Source organism: Meleagris gallopavo, chromosome 8 (genome assembly GCF_905368555.1).
Source record: "Meleagris gallopavo chromosome 8, MGAL_WU_HG_1.1, whole genome shotgun sequence".
Lineage (NCBI taxonomy): Eukaryota > Metazoa > Chordata > Aves > Galliformes > Phasianidae > Meleagris > Meleagris gallopavo.
Genome location: NC_139411.1, coordinates 7,191,023 through 7,212,829, shown reverse-complemented (window position 1 = coordinate 7,212,829; position 21,807 = coordinate 7,191,023). Strand labels below are relative to the sequence as shown.

Below are 21,807 nucleotides of genomic sequence, written 5' to 3'. Positions count from 1 at the left end.
GTTACACTGGAAGCATAAGATACTGAATTTCTTCAAAGCCAAATAAACACAAAACTGCAGCTTTACTGAGATCAGCTGGAGAACTGCAAGATCCATGTTTTATGGTCCTATTCACAGGCTTATCTCTCTCTACCATATCCACAGTTAAATTACAAGTTAAATTGTCTCATCAATTTTGAAGCAGTCATGATAGTCACTGCTGCAGCTGAGCCAAAATGCTGGCAAATGGATAACAAACCGATTTTATTTATATACACACAGACACACTTAATTTAGTATTCTCATTATATCTTCTACTTACATAAATTATCTCTGAATGGGGAAAAAAAAAGGCAGAAAATTCCCATTGAACATTCATGGCTTTCATCTGTCCTTATTGGAGACAAATGATAAGACTTGGAAATTGGTAAGTCCATGCTAAAAAGATTTGGATTTTTTTTTTATTATTATTTTTATTTTTTTAATTTTATTTGCCTCATCATTCGAAACAAGCTGTTGAACCATGACATCTGCAGCAGTGGCAAGACAGTCAAGAAAAACTGGGACACAGACACCAAATTGCAGTTAATGAGCACTCCCAGCCACTGAATTTTTATAATTTTAAAATATTTAAATATTCTTTTTGCTCAGCTCTAAAAATGTAGAACTTTTCAGCAGAGCAAGGGAATACTTGTCTGCTCATTTTTCATTTCACAAACAAATTGTTTGTTATCGATGAAAGGACAGAAAATAGAACTTGCAAGTGACTGATAGCGACATAATAGACACCCATCAAGAGGAAACTAAAACTACTAATACTGCAGTTGTAATGAGTAGGATTGCATATACTCAAGTGTGAAGTAAACTCGTGAAATATTCATTCTGCTGCAATGATGCTCATTAAGTTCAGAAAAATTAAAAGAAAGAAGGGTCAGCTGAATCTCTTTTCTCTCTTCAGTAACTAATTAATGTTTATAAATACCTAAAGGGAGGTAGAAGGCAAATGAATGAGGCCAGGCTCTTCTCAGTGATGTGCAGCAATAGGACAAGGAGTAGTGGCCTAAAACTTGAACATAGAAAGTTCTATAACAACAAGTGGAAGAACTTCATTATGGAAAGAATGACGGAGCACTTGAACAGGCTGCCCACAGGGGTGGTGGAGTCTCCTACAGAGATATTTAAGACCCATCTGGTCGCCTGCCTACCTGTATGACCTATCATAGGGTACCTGTTTTAGCACGGGGATTGGATTCGATGATCTCTTGAGGTCTCTTCCAACCCCTACAATTCTGTCATAGCAGATGACAAAACATATCTGTAAAACATCACTGCCTACCTGCAGCTTCAATTTAGACGCTAGGAGGAAGTGGCCAACAAAAAAATACAAGAAGGATTTTCATATCACTCCTTCTTCATGGCACTGAGATCCAGCCATTCCAGACATTTACCCAATATCTAGACAAAAATTATTTATGCATTTATTAAAAACAAACAAAAAAACACCTAAGTAAACTTTAAAATTAAGCAAGAGATATGTTCAAACCACTACTCGATCAAATCTAAAGCTGTCCTAAGGAGTAGCGGAGAGTTAAACATCTCTCAAGTGATATAAATGGACTTTACACATCATGGAACTCAAACACACCAGAAGAGCAGCCAACGGAGAAGAAAGAGATAAAACAGCTTTTCCTTGCTTTTCCTTCCTATTTTAAAGACTGTTGGCAGTGTTTCCTGCTAAAGCATTTTCCTCCTGTCTCTCAAGCTGCAATGTGCAGCAGTTCAATGATGGTGCAACTTACATTTTTACTTAAAGGCATTATGAATCCCACTCAACAGGTAAAAATACATGTGCCTCATTTTTACCACACTGGAAGATCTCCAGTTGTGCAGACAAATACAAGCCACATGGTTTCAAGTTTCTTTGCACTCATGGGTAAATCTTCATTGTCTTTAGAGTCACACTGTGGGAAACATGGATTTCTGACACTTTAGTAGCAGCCATGCAAAAAATCACTATTGTGCTTCTGATGAGAATGCCAGCACCACTGCCCTGAATCTTTGACAACACATTCCCAAAAGATTAGTAAAAAAAAAAATAAAGCATTTTAGGCTATCAAGTTGTGCTTTGAAAATTTCATGATCGTCCCTCCATTTAAGTAGTTGCTATTAAGAAGTTTCTTTGTCTGAGGATGAAACTCTACATTTAACGTGGTCTAGATTTAAAACAACACACAACACAAACAACACGATGCCTGTTAGTGATGGCTATTTCCACTTACAAGCCACACTTTTCCAGCTATAAGCCACACTGAAACATCCTAAAAGTTCACTACCACATTCCCAGCTGAGGAGATGGCAACTAATTACTTGGGGACAGCAGTTTCTTAAAATTTGACTCCACGATCTTTTGCAAAATACACGTGTTCAAAACCACAGTTTAGTTTTCCAACAGAAATTCATATATCTAAGATTTCACACAAACACAGTCTTAAAAGTCATGGAATCTGGTAATTTCCAAATAATTTAACTGAAGATAATTTAATATTTTGGGGTACTATCAGACAGTAAAGGAAACGTACCCTACGTAGCATGCCAAGATACTGAAAAACCACCAAGTCCAACATGGACCTGTGGCACAAGATTGAAAGGATACTACAAAAAAGAAAGCCTAAGTGCACTGGCAATTTCTCCATTCATCCAAATGACAGCTGTCTGTGCTAAAGCAACTCCAAGCAGCCTCTAAATTGCTGTGATTTTTTGTGGTAAGTGAGACAACTGGGAGCTACTGCACTAACTGGGAATGCCAAAAGCACAAGAAAGTCACTGATATTCCACAACCAGCAGTGGGAAGAAAGCCAGTGAAACAGTCGTCATGCCAGTTCTACATCACCACAACGTTGGCCCACACTAACCTAAGTTCTCTAGGCTTGTTCAGATAGTTTATCTATGCTGCTATTGCACAGAAGACACTGCAGGAAGGGCTGCACCGCACTGTCTTTCAAAAGACACAAACAATAGTAGCAGATTTTTCTGTGAGGTGTCAGCTCCATACAGGCTGATAGTTCTTAGGCCATGTAAGCAATGCTCTCCAGGAGGGCTATCCTATTTCAGAGTTCAACTTCCTACTCATAGTCACATAAGTAGTATTTGTGCATCTCTCAGTTGTGCATCTTTTCATGTTAAAAAATGAGCAAATTGAAGCGGGCTACTCAATGTCCTTTAGATTTAGATTCTCATTACTTGGTTTAACTCAAGGCATAATTTAGCTCTTTCCTCTTAACCTACACCACTGACTTCAGCAGAAATACTGCATGCATCGCAAAAGGAAAAGAAGAAACCCAGACATTGTGAGCACAAGTGAGTTCTTAGTACAGTTGACTGTGGTGCACTTGATGCTATAGAAAACTGTGACAACGTAAAGTTCACTGAGCTATCTCCTGAAGTGTTATTTAGCCACCGGCAGAAATTGGAGGCTGAATGAACTTATGAATGCAATACAAATTTTCTTGTTTCTGTATTAGGGAATTTCTCTCACCCCCCCCCCCCATCCCCCCCACCCCACCCCACCCCCCCCCAAAAAAAAAGAAAAAAGAAAAAAAGTAGAAAACTCTAACAAAGGGCTCAACTCTTCCTCCTGTGGAAAACAAATGTATTCCACAAGTGGTCCCGTGAGACATATCAGGAGCAGACCAATATCTCAATCCTGCAACTGACAGCAACAAATGTGCAGTTCTTAGCTCTTACCGAGCAGTGCCTCAACCTCTCCCCAGCCTCATTTCTCACTGCTGTCAGCTAGAAGACTGAAACACTGTTTCCAAGTAGCCTCTCCTTGCACAAAGAAGGCTCCCTGATCCAGCTGCTACCTGACAGAAGGTATAGTACAGCAACTGAAAGAAAAGTATTCAACATAGTCTTGAAGGTTTGCCATCCACTTGAATACTAACTCAAATCAAATCCTCATTCTGAAATCACTTGAATATCACATAGTTGAGATCCTGTGCTGATGGGTCTTCAGGAGCTTTCCTCAAATGTGCAAGTTTTCCACTCACACCAATGGGAATACGTGGTGCAAACATGACAAAATGGACAGCCAGCAGCACTACAGGACTGGTTTATAGGACTAGCATTTTCTCAGCAGACACTGAATGCATTCTCAAGATAAACAAGAAATTAGTACAACTGTAAGAGAAAGTTACTGTAATTAGTAGCAGAAAAAAATATGTAAGACTTCTATGGAATATAAATTTTGGTATAGATTCAAAATTCTCTCAAGTGGGTTTGTTGGGCTATATATAGCTCTTTGAATTTAAAAATTACAAAACCCAATCATTTATTTGATACTTAAAGACAACAGTAGATGCAGCACCAAGAAAAAAGCAAGAACAACATTCCCTCCTGCCATAATAGCATGGATTAGGCCTTAAATAAATGTTATGCAAAAGATGGTCCTCTAATTTAAAAAAATCAAGTACTGATGCGCAGAAGACCTTACACACATTTTTTGCAGTGATGCTCATGTGCATTACTGATATGATGGGCTAGTGTCGAAACCACTAATATTTTTATTATGCTTAAAAGAAACTATCAACAAAGGCCCACTCTCCTCAGGCTCACTTTCTGTTCAGTAAAGAAAGACGTTTTCCTAAGTTGGACAGTATGAGTACCTACAGTTAGATCTCTCATTTAACTTTGCTTCAAGGAACCTAGTTCTTTTCACTGAGTGGAGAGGGAGGTCACAGTAGTTAAGAGCTAGCTGAAGTTACCTTTTGTGATAATTTACTAAATTATACTCATCCGTTCTCAAGCTTCTCATGATGTAACAGTAATCCTCTGATACTTTGCAAGATTCCCATCAAAGAGAAAGAAGACAGAGAACATGGGAAAAAGTATTACATCATAGTCAATTTCTGAACTCCCTCAGCAAAGAAATACACATCTCAATGAGAAATAACCCTGGATACGTTAAAGGGATACACTTTTCAATAATTATTTATCTGAATTTGATCGTCAAATGCTTCAGAGTTGTTCTACTTACTCCACTTTCTCCTCTCCAGGAATAATTAATGGAACCAAACATCACATCTATGAAAGATCAAATTCGTATGCATTCATATCTTACAGAAATTAAATAATGTACTAAATTACTTAATAGGTTTAATGCAATTAATTTAAATTAAAAACAAATAATGCATTCAATTGCAATCATTAAAATAATTTCTCTATTTCCTCTTTTATTATTCCCATAAATAAAATTCAGGTATACTACTTTATAAAAGTAGCCCACTGCTGTTATCATTTAATACTTCTGAGTCCGTGACAATTCTCCCTTTGAATTTTGACCCATCCTTATTTTAAGACGACATTTTAGTAACATTTGGTAACATCTTTAGAAGTGCCTACAACTTGGAAGAGTTTTATTCTAAATCAATGGGCTTTAAGCAAAGTCAATTAAGGGCTCCTGAAAACTTTATTGCAAATATCTAACAATTCATGCCGATGACTGACTGAACTGTGGAAGCCTACAAGTTTCATAAACCCAAAGCATAGGGTGAAACCTGACTAAAAGTCTGATCAATGTGCAATGGCTAGTATAGCAAGACTGACCTCACTGTTTCATCAAGAATAAATTCTTATCAAGTATCTTAATGTCTTGGAAGTACTTAGTATGTACACTCAACTCATTTGAAACTCCAGCCCTTCAATCATTCTTGTGGCTGTCCTCTGGACCTGCTCCAACAGCTCTGCATTCCTCCTGTACTGGGGGCCCAGGTTTGGACACAGTACTCCAGATAGGGCCTCACAAGGACAGAGTAGAGGGGCAGGATCACCTCCCTGTCCCTCCTGTCAGCCCTCTTTTGATGCAGCCCAGAATACAGTTGGTCTTCCAAGCAGCAAGGGTACACTGCTGGCTGAGGTCCAGCTTTTTGTCCATCTCCACAGGGCTGGTCTCAATGAAATCTCTCAGTCTGTAATCATATCCGGGATTACCTCCACGCAAGTGCAACACCTTGCACTTGGCCTTGTTATACCTCATTAGATTCTCATGTGCATACTTTCTGAGCCTATCCAGGCCCAACTCAAGGCATCCCTCCCTTCTATTGTGCCACCCGCAGCACTCAACTTGGTGTCATCGCAAACTTGCTGAGGGTACACTCAATCCCACTGTCTGCCTCACTGACAAAGATGTTGAAGAGCACTGGTCTCAAGACTCCCTGGGGGACACCATTCGTGACTGGCCTCCACCTGGGCACAGAGCCATTGACACACCTTGGCTACAACCAATCCAAACAATTCTTTATCTGCCTAACAGTCCAGTCATCTAGTCAATATACGTGACAGCGAGCTTACAGTACATAGGTGGTAGGTGGCTCTCCTCAGCACTTGTTGACTGCAAGATACATTTTAAAAACAAATTTTAATTAAAATGCACATTTCTCAACTGCTGAAAGAGAAACAGGGCAATAAGAGATGTAAAAGGCTCTAAACCACCTTCAAGCTTAATTTAAATATCAACAAAAAATTAAGATGAACTATGCATACACTTAAATGTACTAAAATTTACACATAACGCATATGGACATTGTAAGAAATACCAGATTTTGGGAGCTAATTACTTCACCAGATTCACTACTGTAGAAGCAAATCAATTTGTTGAATGTATTTATTCATTCAACAGGTGAGTTCTGCATTGTTAGGAATCTATGAATCCTTATGAAATTCCTTATGACCATACTTAGGCCTGCACGCAGGCCTGGAGTGTGGACTATTTTTGGAAGGATGCTGTCTCAATATTACAGCTTACTACAGTTTTGGTAGAAAACAAGGAGTGACAGTTATTTGCACATAGGCTCCCCCTCTGTTGATTATTAAAAGGATGGGTTTTGGAACAGGAAGGGATCTGGAGCTTCTTATAGTATGAGGTTTTCCTCTTCTGATGAGTAAACAAGTACAGCTCTCTCTGAGGCTGTGGAACAGTCTACGTCTCCAAGACTAACAATGAAAGAAAACAGATCTAATAGGTGAAGGCACTGACTGTATGACCCTGGAAAAATTGCTTGGGGACAGATTCTTATCCAAGTTACACTGCTCTAGGTCACTGGTTTAATTGCTCCAATGCTCTTCGTCTAACAACGTAACCAAGGGCAAAGCACTGCCCTTAATCTTCTACCGCTGTTAATATTAATTGTGTATTAGAGAAACAAGCGGCCTCTTGGACATGATTTCTACTTTCACATTTCACTGAGCAAAACAGAGAGGCAAACAAACACCAATTAGCTGATCTTAGCTGATTATTAAGAACCTCACATTCATACATGTTTTACCTTATTCTTCTTTGACTGGCAACAACTGGTGCCATTTACTGCAGCTGCATCTTAATCAAAAACTTAAAACGTGTTACATATCTCAAGTTAGGTCATGTGAGTTCAAATCTAGCAAGAAGAGGCAGCCTCATATTCACATGAGCTTTCCTTGACCTGCCAGCTTGTCTGAAAACTGCAGCTGACTTGATTGTATAAGAATTTTCATTTAAAAGCCACATTCCTTTCAAGCAAAGTGAAGCCTACAGAGAAAGGCAAAAGACCGCTTGACGGGCAGCAGGAATAAGTCATGGCTGGGGAACACAATTTTACAAATTATTTTACTTGAGAAAGCAGGGAGCTCAATGTGAGTGGGCTTTTGTGACTCACTGGATACACAGGAGTCTGCAGCATGAATGAGCATTTCTTTACTTCAAAGCATTGGTAATTGCTGCCTGCCTTTCACACGGATAGATTGTTTGTAAGGAATAGAATCTGACTTTATTTTACACCAGTTTTTGCATTTTAACTGTGATTTGAATTGTTACATAAGCTCAGTAGTTTGAGGAAACTTGACTCCAGCTCATCATTTTCCTGCCCTGATGGCATCTGTATCGGACAGCTCATGTAGGTTCCCTGATGCCCAAATGAAGAGGAGAAAATTCAAGCTGAAATCTTGATATAATTTGAGTTAAAAGAAATGTACAACTACTCCGATAATCAGATTCAAATCCTCTGGGCATCTGCAGACCTCGACAGCACCCTAATTATTATTATTTAAAAACACAACTCAACTTCTCTTATGAAGTCTTCTGTAGTCTTGTCATCCAGCTGTCATATAGTTCTCGGATTGTAACAAGGAATCAATCATAACTGTGCTAAGACAAAATGAAATTACTTCCTGGAGAGGAATAGCTGCACAACCTAACACAAATTCACTAAGCCAACAAAGTCTCCTTGGATATGTTACTTAAAAATGATTCATATTCAGATTTATTTTTCATGTTTTGGATTTAGAACATATACAAGCATTGCAAGTAATGTTTTCCAATTCACACTCCTTACCATGTGAGCTAAATATAAGTGTTCTAAGATACACTGAAGGATTTAGGTTCACTGTAAGGTCTTTCTGCTTTCATCTCAAGCACTACACACTTGAATTAGCACTGACAGCCTCACCAGACAGCCTAGGTAGTTTGCTGATGCTTTGCTCAAGGAACCAACCCAGAAACCAGCTGAGCATTACAGAATATACAAAAATAGGAGGAAGAGAATCAGTATTTCATTTTTCAGATGTAGGACCTAATTCTGTCTTTGCTGCACTCAAGGAGCAGCTGAGGTCATTTAGTTTGTTCAGCATAGAGGAGACTGAGGGAAGGCTTCACATCAGCCTACAGCTCTCTCATGCAGGGACTGGAAGGGAAGGCTCTGATCTCTTTGGTGATAGCAACAGAACCAGAGAGAATGACATGAAGCTGCATCAGAGGAGGGTCAGGTTAGGAAAAGGTTCTTCCCCAGAAGTTGATCGGCCCTGCAACAGGCTTCCCAGGGCAATGGTCTAAGCACCAAGCTGCTGGAGTTCAAGGAGCATTTAGACAGCACTCTGAGACACAGGATTTTAGTTTGGGTGGTCTGTGTGGAGGAGCTGGACGTTATGGTCCATACAGGTTCCTTCCAGTGTAATGTGGGATATTCTAAGATTCTATAATTCTATTAGCTTATTCAATTGGTTGAGGTTCCAAAGCATGGCATAAAGCATTTCAAGGACAGAGGAAAGACTTGTAGTTTCAGGTGCCTCCAGCCAGGAGAGAGCAGAAAATAAGGTCTACTTATGGGCAAAGCTGAGAGAATCCCAATAAACTGTGTATGTATGAAGTCCTACTGCTCAAATTTATCCTTTAGGGAAGGGTAAGGTGGTATATGTGTCACCAGAAAACATGTGACACTGGCTAAAATTTCAGTATGTTCCACAAGCAAAGGACAAAATTTTGATGTAATAGAATACCTGAGAAGATAGGGCTTTTCAACTCCTGTGATTAGAGATGTATCTTCTAACTACATTGAAAGTTTAGAGGTTAGTAATTTATCAGAAACATCACCATTCTGAAATCCATGTTTACTACTATCTAAAATATTACATTACCAGCATAACTTCCATCATAAAAGTACATCATTTTTGTATTATCAGATATACCTTAAAAATAGCATGGAAACAATACGCTACATGCTCTATTCTTAATTTTACCCCGTAATTTATATAAACTGATGTATAATTCGCTTGAGATTAAAAAAAACAGAGACAGAGTATGAATCATTCCACTGATGTTTGCTATATTTATAGTTACGGCTATCCAAGATGGAAAGAGCCTTTAAACATCTTTTCATCCACCTGATTTCCTGATTTCAAAGTACATACGTCTTCAGCTACAAATTGAAGCAAACTCCAAAAAAAAAAAAAAAAAAAGGATCTTTTTAAGCTTTTTTTTTTTTTTTTTTTTCCTAGCCCAAAACTGAAGATAGATGAAATCCATACAAACTGAAACTGGAAGAAAAAAAAATCCATATTAGACACACATCTGTATGTGTAAGAGTGAATATATACAACAGACATTAGGAAAACACAGTACTTGTAAGGTCTTGATGGCGCTGAGTTATGAATCCAAATTTACTTCCACTCAGAGTTTTCTCAAACATAATAGAACAGCTCAAGGAATAAATGTATAAATGTATGGAATAGCTCTGGCAAACAATTCTCACAACTGGAGTATATTCACAGACAAAGCATAACATGGGAATTCCTCAGACCGTGTTTCTCTGCCTAATGCTGCCAGCTGTGTCTGGCTCATTGAAGAAATAATCTCTAGACACCACTCTGTACTTGGAACTGAGAGGGCAACTCTGGTAACAGTTACTTCCCCTCGTTCTGGAGGAACAAAAAAGTAACACTGAACTAGTTTTAAGGCTTCCCCTTTTTGACAGCAGCTAGAACAGCCAAGGCTCAAAGAAATTGTTGTTAGGTTATAAAAACAGTATAGCTAATCATTGTTTTTGAAAACATCCACACAAAACAGCTTACTCATTCAAGCATACATAAAACAAGAACATTCTGTGAAAACAATAAAATAAAATGGATTAATGATTCAACTACAAACACCACTGCGAAAATTGATCAGCTACAAACACTACAATGAATTCTAAACAAACCTTCTGTGCTGAAGGAAACATTTTCAAGGTCAAATAAAGGATTCTTCACTGTATAATGAATATAGCATGGAAATCACAGGAACTGACATTGGAGCAGAGCTTTCTTCTGTTCCAACATCATAAATATTTAATTTGTGGCACTTTGCCATGACAGTGGCATATTTTTATAAATATATCATGGATTGACAGTATAAATAGTGTTTTTTTTTCAAACGTTTCTAAATATTTGGAAGCAGTACTCTGGGAGGAACACTTCAGACTTCTATCAAGACACAAGAAAACACAGCAGATAATTCAGATAATCCAGAATTAAAAGCAGCTTTCCAAAGTCACATAAAGCACACAAGACCATGCATGCCAGAGCATGGTAGACATACCTACAATACAAAGCAGACAAAGAACAGCAAGCCCAGACTGTACAGACTTTTAAAGATTATCTCCTCAACTCTGGTTAAAGACACTGACTCTACTTCAGCATTACAATTGAAACTGAAATCTACCTTATGGGCAGATATAGTTGGGGACATTAAACCTGCTACACAGAGGTCATGAATAGTAAGAGATGGAGAAAATTACAGGAACGTGTAAAAGAGGAGATCTTTGAGGGGAAAAAAAGGGAAAATTAATGTGGCAGAGAATACTCGGTAGGCAAATCCAAGGTCAGGAAGATAAGTTTCAGCAAGCCTTTGGAGATAATTTAAAATAATGATGTCTGTCAAAGCAATTCAAAAGTGAATGAAGAAATTCTAGACATCTCTATGTAAGAAAATGAGAGTCCCTCTTTTCCCTCTTGTGTGTGAGAAAACAATCTTCTTCCTGGTCAAGAACCCATGGCTCTGGAATTAGGAAACTTACTGGAAATGTCCTGTAAAAGCTGAAGCGGTCCATAGCACGCAATGATCTAGTTATACAGGCATGACTGCAAGGTAACTGAAAATTCAGAGAAGTGAGCTCAGAACACTGTTTACCAGAGGTGTTAGAACCATCAGATTAATTAGTTGACTGAGAAGAACACTGCTACATACAATTTAAGATAGAAGCTGAAATAGGCAAAGGAGTTACTAACAGCTTAACTTTTACTCAAGAAAAACAGCTTTTGTATTTGAGATTGTCCAATTTCATAAATGCTGGGGGCAGTAGAATTTCTCTTCCTTAAATGATTCCTCCTGCCATTGCATTACTAAGAACTTCCAATCTGCAGGGCTGAACACTGGCTTGCAGAGAGGAGACTGATACATGTCAGAGCACGCAAGGAGTTAGAGAGTCTAATGGGCTATACCATGGAACCCAGGCCTTGCTCCAGGCTAAATAAGCACCTTTATGAATGTTTGGAAAAAGAGATTACACTTCTGTATTGCAGATGACATTAAAATGACCTGGAAACACAAAACCTGGAGAGGCTTAAAATGATAAAATGGATTCTAATACAGAATAAATAAAATGCATCTGGAAATTATAATTTGAAAGAAAACACACAGAGAGAGAGAGAGAGAGAGAGAGAGAGAGAGAGAGAGAGAGAGAAAGGACACTTGTGAAACAGTAATGGCTAAAGTGCCCTAGTTATAACAGTGGGTGGAAATTAACTACAAAGAACATAACTTTGAGTTGCAACCTAGCAGTATCAGCTCATAGCACTGGGAGAGGACAGTACGTCTGTATGTGGATCTGGCATAATTACACACTAAGAATTTCAGTTGATTTACAGAGGATCTAGAAGAGTTTCAATGAACAATAATTAGCTCAACCAGGGGCAGAAATAAAAGAGCAGACAAGATTTGGACAGCTAGTTTGGTCTTTAACAGATAAAACAGTTAATGTTCAATCACACAGATTTGCAAAAAAGCACTAAAAGGAGATGAAGAAGGAGAAAGAAGGAAGTAAAATAACTCTAAAAATTAAGGAACAGTAAGGAAGGATGGGAATAACTGTATTTCTTGACACAGGAATGTTGAATAGTCAGTTTCCAGCAATGTCCAGCTAATTAGTGGCATCATTGCTTATGACAGAAAATGATAGTACAAAATTCTTACAATAGTGAGGTGAAGTGAAAGGTATAAACAAATCATTAGTTTTCTTCTCTTACATAATTCTAAATATCATTTACGAGGACTTCCATATAGCTGCTTGGCCCCATTTGATATTATTCTGTATCCAAACGGTACAGAACCTCATATATGAAAAATTTTGACTCTTGCAAGAATGTCAGTGGTAAATGTTTTTCCTTCTAAAGCTACATACAAGATTCTAGTTCCTACCCGGAGCAGCAATATTACTTGTCACAAAATAAAAAGAGTCAACTTTGATCATTTGATGCTCTATCAGTTAAGATGAAATTTCATAGGAAAAAAAAAAAAACAACAAAACATCTCTTGGTTGGCTACCATATCCTTCAAATTCTAGAAAAATTATGCAGTTTCTATTTTGAAAAGTGTGTGTTTAATTCTCCAAACTGTAGCTGGGGAGAGGAACAACAGTGACAGTAATTACAAACAACAACAACTTCTGAATTCTGTGTCATAACTGAGTGTCACAGGCGCCTCTCTATTATTATCACTTGATATGAAAACACAGGTTATTTATTTCTATGCTCAGAACTCTCAGAGTTAAAATAAAACCCAACAACTAACTATGCAAGTCGCACCATTTGGAACACTAACAATTAACGTCAAATTAGGATCTCTCAGCTGTCCTGCACGTGAGAGTCTACCTAGAAATTCAGTCGTTTCCTGTCTCTGAGACTTGCTGGATAGCATTTCAGAAACAGCAATGATGCTGCTCCATAATGCTAAGAGAGGGATTTGAAGAATGGATTCAGGGGCTAAATGGTGCCACTGTATTCCTTCTGTTCAAAAGGAAATGTGTACATGACCTGGCCAAGAAAACTTCTCCCATCTAAAAACTATAAAAATATGTTGCAGAATGCTGTGGTAATCCAGCATAATAAACTTCTGAAATAAATAAGAAAACATGAGAGATCCTCAAACAATAGGGAAATCCAGAGACGCAAATAGTTTACATAAGACAGAAATGACATTTATCTTGTAAAAAACTTATGTAAGATTTTTAGACTAAACAGTTTTGATGGTCTCAAATGTTTGGATGGGAATGAAACTGATTTATGCAACTGAAACTGGCCAAGACACCAATTCCAACTGTGGAATATAGTTGTATATTGTCTTCACATGCTGGAAACGAATACAGGAAAAAACATCTTTAAAAGCACATTAGGAAGACTGTATAGTTTAAGCAATCAAGAAGGAGAAACATTGGAATGAAACATACTTGAATAACCTTAAATTGGCCCCTTTGTATGTTCAGATTATGACATAGTCTTTAATTGCATGATTGTATACTATTTTTTCCACACAAATTCTGACTCATTCAGCATAATGAATAGTGTGTACTTAATGAACTACTTTTCTTTTATCAGCTGTACACCAGTGTTCAGTAGTTCCAGGACTTATTTGCTACACATTATTCAGAGTCTGCTCTGAAGACAAAATTATGAACTTCATCGTGGGCTTTTCCAATACCTCATGGGTTTTCCAGGCTACTATGGTGCCTGGATTCTTAACAAATATTCACTAGTTTATTCTGAAATCATCTCTTGGAGGGGAGGCAATCATATCACTTCCATTTTACACCAAGAAAACTGAGGCACAAAAAGGTTAAGATAAACAAATACTGACTTTCAGTACCTATTTAAGCTGGTTAATATATCCTATGTTTAAGCATTGAGCACTGTGTTACACATGTTCAAAGTCTCATTCACTCACTGAGATTAGCTGCCACTGTGGACTCTCAGTATTCCTTAAGGCCTCACTCCTTGGTATTAGAATCAAGCAAGCAGAAAAAGAAGAACACAACAAGTAACAACCCCCTTTGAAAATTAGGCAGCTCTTGCTCAGTTTCATGCAGAAAGTCTGGAATAGCCTTCAGGTCAGAACTAAAATTGCTTTCTCCATTACTTCTTCCTCTACCTTTCAACATGCCACTCAACACAGCCAGTATCCACTGTGCAACATGAAGTATCCTATCACCATGCCAGTTCTGTCTGCAGAGAGGATGACCAAACTTACACCATTTCCTAGTTTTGAGCACATAACTTTGTAACCCATCATGTCTGCAATTTCTTAGGATTTACAGAACATCAGGAAAAAAAAAGGAAAAAGAAAAAATATGTAGAATTCTACCAATAGCTTCACCTCAGTTCTCATACGAGTAACATATTAGATCACTGTAGCAGCTATCTCCCTGTACAGCTCCCATCTCAGCTAAAGGGCTGACCATCAGCCATGCCAGACTGTCATCCTTCAAACAAACAAACCCAGAAAAGGGGTGTCATGCTTTGCCAGCAGATTTTAAATATCTTTGCTGGTAAATTAACAAGAACTACAGTGTATACTGGGATCATGTCTGGCTTTTGAAGATTGCATGAGCTCATACGTATTGACTTTTGTCTATCACACCAAAAGACAGCTACTTCTGTATTGTTTCTTGAGTTTGTTTGCATACTGCCCCTTCCTCTACTCCCCAGTCACTATTCAAGAGTCCTGTTTTTCATTCCTAAGGCTGCCATTGGAATCCTGGCCTCTTCACTGAACAAGACCCAGTTACATTTACTTACTTCTAACCTCTGCTGTCTGTACTTCCCTTTCCACATTCTCATACCTTGTTTCTTCTTTGCAGACAGGTCTCCAGGTTTACTTTTCACAGGCTCCCATTTCTAATTCCACTCTCCTTTATCAAACCTCCCTAATCTAGGCGAACATCCCCTCATCTTTTTTCCCAACTTTATTTCTCTGTGCATCCCTTCTGAATTTGGATCGCCTCCCTTGCTCCTTCATTTTCTTTTCCCATTATTCATTCAAAGTCATTCTTCCTACCTCTGTTCTCACATTCAATCTAATCCTCACAAACATCTCCACCTCTTCAGTTTTTCCTGTTCTTCCACCCTTGACCAGCCACAGCCTGTCTCTACTAGCTCCAAAGCTATGTACCTTCTGGGCCAGTTCTCTGGCTCTTCTCTCCACTCCAAGCCTCCCAAGTTCCAATACAGTCATTGAAGATTTATTACTCTGTTCTTCTTTCTGCAGATCGATAGCTGCCTTCTTCTTTGCAGCCACCTCTGCCTACTGTAAGAGCAGAAGACAGTGGCACTGCTCTCCCTCAGGCAGGATGCCAGCAGCTGAAGAGCAGTATCTGTAGGGGGAGCTCTGCACAACCATAATGTGAAGCTTCATGAAATTCAGATGTTAAAACCTAAGTCTGTTCTACCAAGCATCTGAAAAGAACTGTTTTTTAAAAGGTTTATAATTTTACATTGTTATATATATTTCCATAGAACCGGCCTGTTCGTGACACAGGAGTCATGTATCCACTAAAGGCTTAATGCCTAGGTGGGAAAAATACAAAATTTATGAAATTATCACCAGAATTTTTAACTCAGCTCATTCTTTCTTGGCCTAAGTTCACAGAAACTTGGCTACAACATCTACATATGGCAAAGGGAAACAACACACAAGATGAACTCATCAGAGTTAACTAAACATTAGACTGTGCAACAGACATATAAAAAGCTGTACCAGTAGACTCACTGAAAATAAGGAATGATAGATACATTCACAGATCACAAAGGTGATAACTGGCTTTGTAATGTTGCCTTCACTTTAAGCCAAACCTTACCAGATGTTTTTATTTAAAGATTTCCAAAAGGCATATTTTATTTTGTCTGAAATTAAGTTTTCTAAATGGTCTGATTCATTATGAGAGGTGGTGATGCTTGAAAGAACATTGAAACAACCAGAAAAAAAATATTATAAAGGCATGAATCATAATATCATTAATTGTTTGCTCCAATTCCTGGATTTCTGGCTCCTGCATTTTCCACCACAGGATGCATAACCCCATTTTCCGAGCACAAAATGTTTCAATAATAATTCCCTCATCTTAAAAATACAAGGCAAAATATTTTGGTCTCCGAGTAAGTACTCCATTATTTCTTACATTTGTGGAAACACTGCCTGCAATTCTAAATTAAATGTGCTGTAGAATTTATCATGGTTGAATTTGTAAGGCTATCATTTTGCTGAATGCTTTCACAGTTATTGCTGGGGGATAAAGGGCGTTTTCTAAAGGTTAAAATCTAGCTTATTTTTAATTCACTACAAGTAACACATTAATGTTAATTGCAGAACTTTGACTGGCCTTGGTAATACACACTACCTTGAGAGCTAACTCTTTCACAAGATATCCTAAAATAAATTATGATATAAATGCACTAACTAAACCCATGTGCACAGTTTGGGATCTAAATGGGTTGCATATGCATTTCCATGCTTATCTAGAAAGATCAATGGCCAAATCTTTGCTTGCTTGTTTTTATGATCCCATTTAAGCAATCTTTTTGATACATAAGTGCCACCTGTAGGAAGTACTGAAGTATGTTCAAATACAATCTTGTGCCAAGCAAGGCACCAAGTTGTGTATCTTGTATGCCAAATACAGGTTTCTCTTTCAGAAATTCAACCCTGTACTGTAAGAATGACCCTGTATGATAGTGGCTTACTTGATGAAGATCAGTTTCTAAAGTCAGAGCTACAGGAATAACATTGTTTTGTAATGAAGTCTATTCAAATGAAAATTCAAATTAAAAATGAAAAACACTGCACTGTTTCCACTTGCTGGTCTGTATAACACTATTTCATAGAAATCAAGCAGTGCTTAACTATGCTATGTCAAATTAAATAGTGCCCATAATGGCTAAAATGGATGCTTCACCACAGTTACCTGAGGCAGACAAATATTAAGGAGTGCATAACTTATCTATTTCCATTTCTTTCCAGGATCAATAAAAAGAAACTAACTTGAAAAAATGTTCTAGCAAAACAACATTGTGGCCTCTACCACACCGTATATGCCATTCTGTTTCTCTGTGTAGCATGCTAAGCATGAATAGATGGAAATACAAACGCTACCTTAGATCAAACGCTGAGAGAATCCAGTAATTTCATAGCCAACATAAAAATAATTATGAAAAAGAGTTTCCAATTCCATAGCAATTTGTTTGATATTTCAAAAGAAATTGAGAGCTTAAAAAATTAACTGCTTTAAGTATCAAGTCAAAGAAGTGAAGAATTTAAACACAAATAATTTAATTAAAAAAAAAAAACAAAAAAACAGCGACTGAGAAAGCTGGACTGTTGCCATAAACATTACCTACAACAGTTACATTCCAAAAATGTATCACAACAAGGAAATAGTTTCCTCAGTTCAATTATCTCACTCACTGATGAGGTATTTCCATCCCCAAGATATTTACCAGGTAACACGGTCAAAGCAGATCACATTAAAAAACGAGAAGTTATTTTTGATCGCATACACAGATGAGAAGAAGAGAGCAGCCCGATACACGGACAGAAACGATACTCCGCCCTCCTACGGAACAATTTTTCATTGTTCTGAACATCAGTGCCTGTAGTTTAGTCTAGTAGGTCGCTGCTACCTGTGCACGAACGACGCGCGTTCAGCGCTGCCGCTGCGATCGCCCTCGGCCGCCGCCGTGGGCGCGGACGGCCGGCTCAGCCCCGCGCACAGCGGCCCGCTCCGTGCTCGCCCCCAACGGCGCCCGCCGCGGCGGTGCTGTCCGCGGTGCTGAACCCTCCGCGCCCCGCTCCGCGCCGAGCAGCGCCGGCGCCGGCAACGAGTTTCGCCCCCGGCGCGCAGCTCTCGGCGGACGCGTCCGCGCGTGCCGGGCTCGGGCGCTGCCCTACGGCACAAAGCGGCTCGGGGCTCGCGGCCGACAGAACCGCGACGCGGCCGCCGCTCCGGCCCCGCGGCCGGCCCCGGCGGGGCGGCACGCGCCGCGCCGTGCCGCAGCTCCCCGCCGGTACAGCCGCACTGCCGCACCGGGGTGGGCTCGGGGCGCGGCGGCGCGCCCTCCGCTCCCTCCCGCAAGGCGCAGCCTTCCGTCCGCCTTTTGTTCTCAGCGCGGGAGGGCGGCGGGCGGGGTGGGCGCGGGGACATCTCCCGGCAGCCGGGCAAACAAAGGGCCGCACGCAGAGGCGATTAACTCGCCTTACGTCCGCCGGGCAGCCGCGGAGTGCGCCCGGGGATTACCGCGCCGAGCCGCACTCACCGTCCCTCTCGCAGAGCTGGATCGCCTCCAGGCTCAGGTTCTTGATGACCTCCTCGCAGGGGCTCGTGGGGCTGCCCACGGCGTGCGCCAGGCGCGGAGCCTCCATCGCGCCCCTCGCCGCTCCCTGCTGTGGGGCTGGGGCTGGCGCTCGGGCGGTGCAGAGCCGCGGCCGCGCTTCCCGGCGCCGCCCGGCTGGCTGGGCTCGGCGGAGGCGGGCGGCAGCGGATTTGTCGCCGCGGCGGGCTGGGGAGGGGGCAGCAGAGAGGCGCGCTCCTCGCACCCCGGGCGCCGCGTTTAAAGGGGCCGCCGCCGCCGAGGCGCGACGGCAGGTCGGCCGGCTCCCCTCCCCCACGCCCTTACGTAACGCCGCCGGAACGGCCCCGCGCCTCTCAGCTCGCTCCCAGCTCGCTCCCCGCCGGTTCCCCGCGGCCCCGCGGCGGGGACCGCTACCGACGGCCGCGGCCGCGCGTGCTCCGGGCGCCCCTCAGGACGGCTCCGCTGCGCTCCCGCCGCCTCTCCGCTGCCGCCTGAGGTTCCGTCCCGAGGGTGCCCGCGAGCAGGGAGGCACCGGTGTGCGGAGACAAGTGCCCGCGGTCGCCGGCTTCCCGCGGCGGAGCGCTCGGGGTGCACGTGGCACCCAGCATGGCGTGGAACTGCAATGCTGCGTGCAGTGCTTTGAGCCTTCGGTTACGCAAGGAGCTGGAGAAAGAAATGTTGGCCATTGCTAAACCAAGAAGGATATACGTGTCAGGACAGAGTGCGGCAATTAGTCATTTCTGCCTGCCTGCCCTGCACGCGTTCCTCTTGCTCTCAGTGCAGAAATTACCCAGAGAGCACCGACACCATCGCTGCCAACACCAACGCCATCCCCACCAGCACCACTCCTACCAATGCTATCCCTATCAACAGCACCCCCACTGACCATCCCCACACCAACCCTGCCCAGCCTTTTGCATGAAGCTCGATTCATTTCTATCAGGGAGAAGCAATTCCATCTCAGCTAACAGCTTCTGGAACAAGAACTGGGCTCGAAAGCAGGAAATTTAATCAGAGAGCAATGGCAGAAGAACCCCAAACTGCCAGAGCGCTGCACAACACACATCTATGACAGCCCCGCTCCCTCTCCATAGGCCTCGGTGGAGATGAAGGCCAGACCTTCGGCAGCACAGTGTGCTTTCCACAAGAGCCAGCTTGGGGATGGAGCACGGATAGCCTGTGTCCAGAGAAGCCAATGTAAGCCTGTATCCTGCCTTGCAGTGCACTAAACAGTCCCAGCCCATCAACTGCTGTTTCACAAAGTCACATTTGGCTCCATGCGGCCACTGACAAACTGCACCCACTGGCAGCACACAGCGTAACTGCTGTGAGCCTGAGCTACTCCTGGTCTGCACCTGCTTTGTGGTGCCAGGAGAAACCCAGTGTTTTCTCTACTCCAGAATGACAGCAAGCTCCACGCATGGCCGAATGCTGGTCACAGAGGTGGATTTTTACCCGACTGCAGGATCATCCTGTTCTTGATAAAGGATCCCAGGGACACTAATCTGAGGAAATGAGCTCTGGCATTACTGTGCACAAAGCCACAGCCATGAGCTGCTGTCTGTGAGAAAGGAGCAGAATGGAGCCCTGGCTGGCCTGGCACCTTCAGAGGTCCGTGGTGCAGCATAGGGAGAAGCGTGACACTGATCACCCTTCTTGAACTGCCTGCACTTTGCTCACTCCATGCACTTTGCTCCTTCCCTGCTTCACTCACCTTCCATTTGTTCCCCCTCTTTGTCTCTCTCCTGTTTTTTCATCTCAGATGAAAATGTGTACAGGAGTGTCAGGAAGGGGAAAAATGGAGTGAGTGGGAAGGAAACCTGAAGGAAAATGAAAGGAAAGCAGTAACAGACAGGGAAGGAGTGTGAGTCAATGGGGAGGTGGGAAGGGAGAGGAACATATGAATGAACACACAGACAGAATGAGGACAAACGTAGAATGCGAGAGAGGAGAAATGGAAGTGGGGGAGACTGCATTCATCAGGTTTAATTCTGGCTCTGACAAGCATTCATTCCCTGCACAGAAGCAAACCCTTCCTACTCAATGCTGCGAACATTCTTAGCACACCGTCATTCCTCCATAAGGCTGGGTAATTTCTGTTTGATGACTGAAGGTGTGTTTAGTCTCTCAGCACTATGCTCCACGTTCACTCCTTTCCACAACAATGTCAGATGTTGCAGCAGCTCACATAGCTGCGTTACTTATTTGCCAAAACACTGCATAAAGTCTGTCTGAAGCAGACATTGTTGCTGAATATTGAGACAATTTGCTTTTTTAAAATTATTATTCTCTCTGCCTCTGTTTTGTACATTCTTCTTTCCCCTACTTTTTATTTTGCGCTACTGAGGTTGAGTTTTTAAGAACTGGTGGATTTTGCATAGGTCTTTGGAAGCAGACAGCCTTGGGAGTGTTCCCATTCCTCCAAGGCTTCTTATTTCTCTTGGCAATAATCCCTGGTTGAGCTGCATCTATTCACCTCCCCAGATCATAAGACTCTCTTTTTCTGAAGAAAAGACCAGTTAATCTACAAACAGTGGCAGACTTCTGTGGAATGGTGCAGCAGAGAAACCTATTCCACAGCTCTGCCCTTCTATAGCACGAAATGAGCCAGAGCTGCCTGTGACAGCATTTTGCAGAGTCACTCCTCTGACACGCTTCCTCCAGCCAACAGCTTTTCCCATCACCTGGGCTACACAGAGACACTTCTTATAGCTCAAATTGCTTGCAGACTTTATTCCATTTACTGTACTGGAATCACTCAGTGATACCATAGATATTTCAGTCTCAAAGCACACGGAAAACTATGCCTGTGGTCCTCTTACCTGAAAGAGCTATACTCTGGCTGTCTCCTGAACAAGGAATAGTGCTATCTGAGGGACAGGTTATGTCTGTGCTCAGGGATGACAGAGCCTCAGCTATAATCAAAAAGTTTATTCTGAGATGGATTATCCTTGACAGTGTTTAGCAAAAATGTCACATACCACAAATATGGGTCAACATTATATAATAGGAAGGCTGCCAATGGCAGCAGAATATTAGAGACAACAGTGTCATGTGTCTAGAACTGCAAATGCTTACGATTTACCACAGCAGCAACCTTTAGCACATTCAGCAGTAGATAAATAGGGTATTACCAGTTTCTGCAGCTCAACA

The 21,807-nt window shown here is 41.5% G+C and overlaps 1 protein-coding gene across 4 annotated transcripts in view; it reads right to left on the bottom strand.

Moving 5' to 3' along the window:
• The window catches only part of PHYHIPL (phytanoyl-CoA 2-hydroxylase interacting protein like), a 51,346-nt gene that overhangs the window by 12,434 nt on the left and 17,105 nt on the right, over positions 1 to 21,807 (bottom strand). The window contains exons 1-2 of one of the 4 annotated variants that reach the window (XM_085229993.1): positions 17,986 to 18,447; positions 15,482 to 15,616 (exon numbers count right to left, since the gene is read on the bottom strand). The exons of 1 other annotated variant lie outside the window; for it this stretch is intronic. Coding sequence is in view for 1 of the 3 variants with exons in the window: in XM_085229991.1 (XP_085086117.1) it covers positions 18,619 to 18,724 (106 nt within the window). In the remaining 2 variants the exon portion in view is untranslated. Of the gene's footprint in view, positions 1 to 15,481; positions 15,617 to 17,985; positions 18,448 to 18,618; positions 19,311 to 21,807 lie in introns of those variants that run through there. 2 more of the 4 variants (XM_085229991.1, XM_085229992.1) reach the window with 2 other exon arrangements.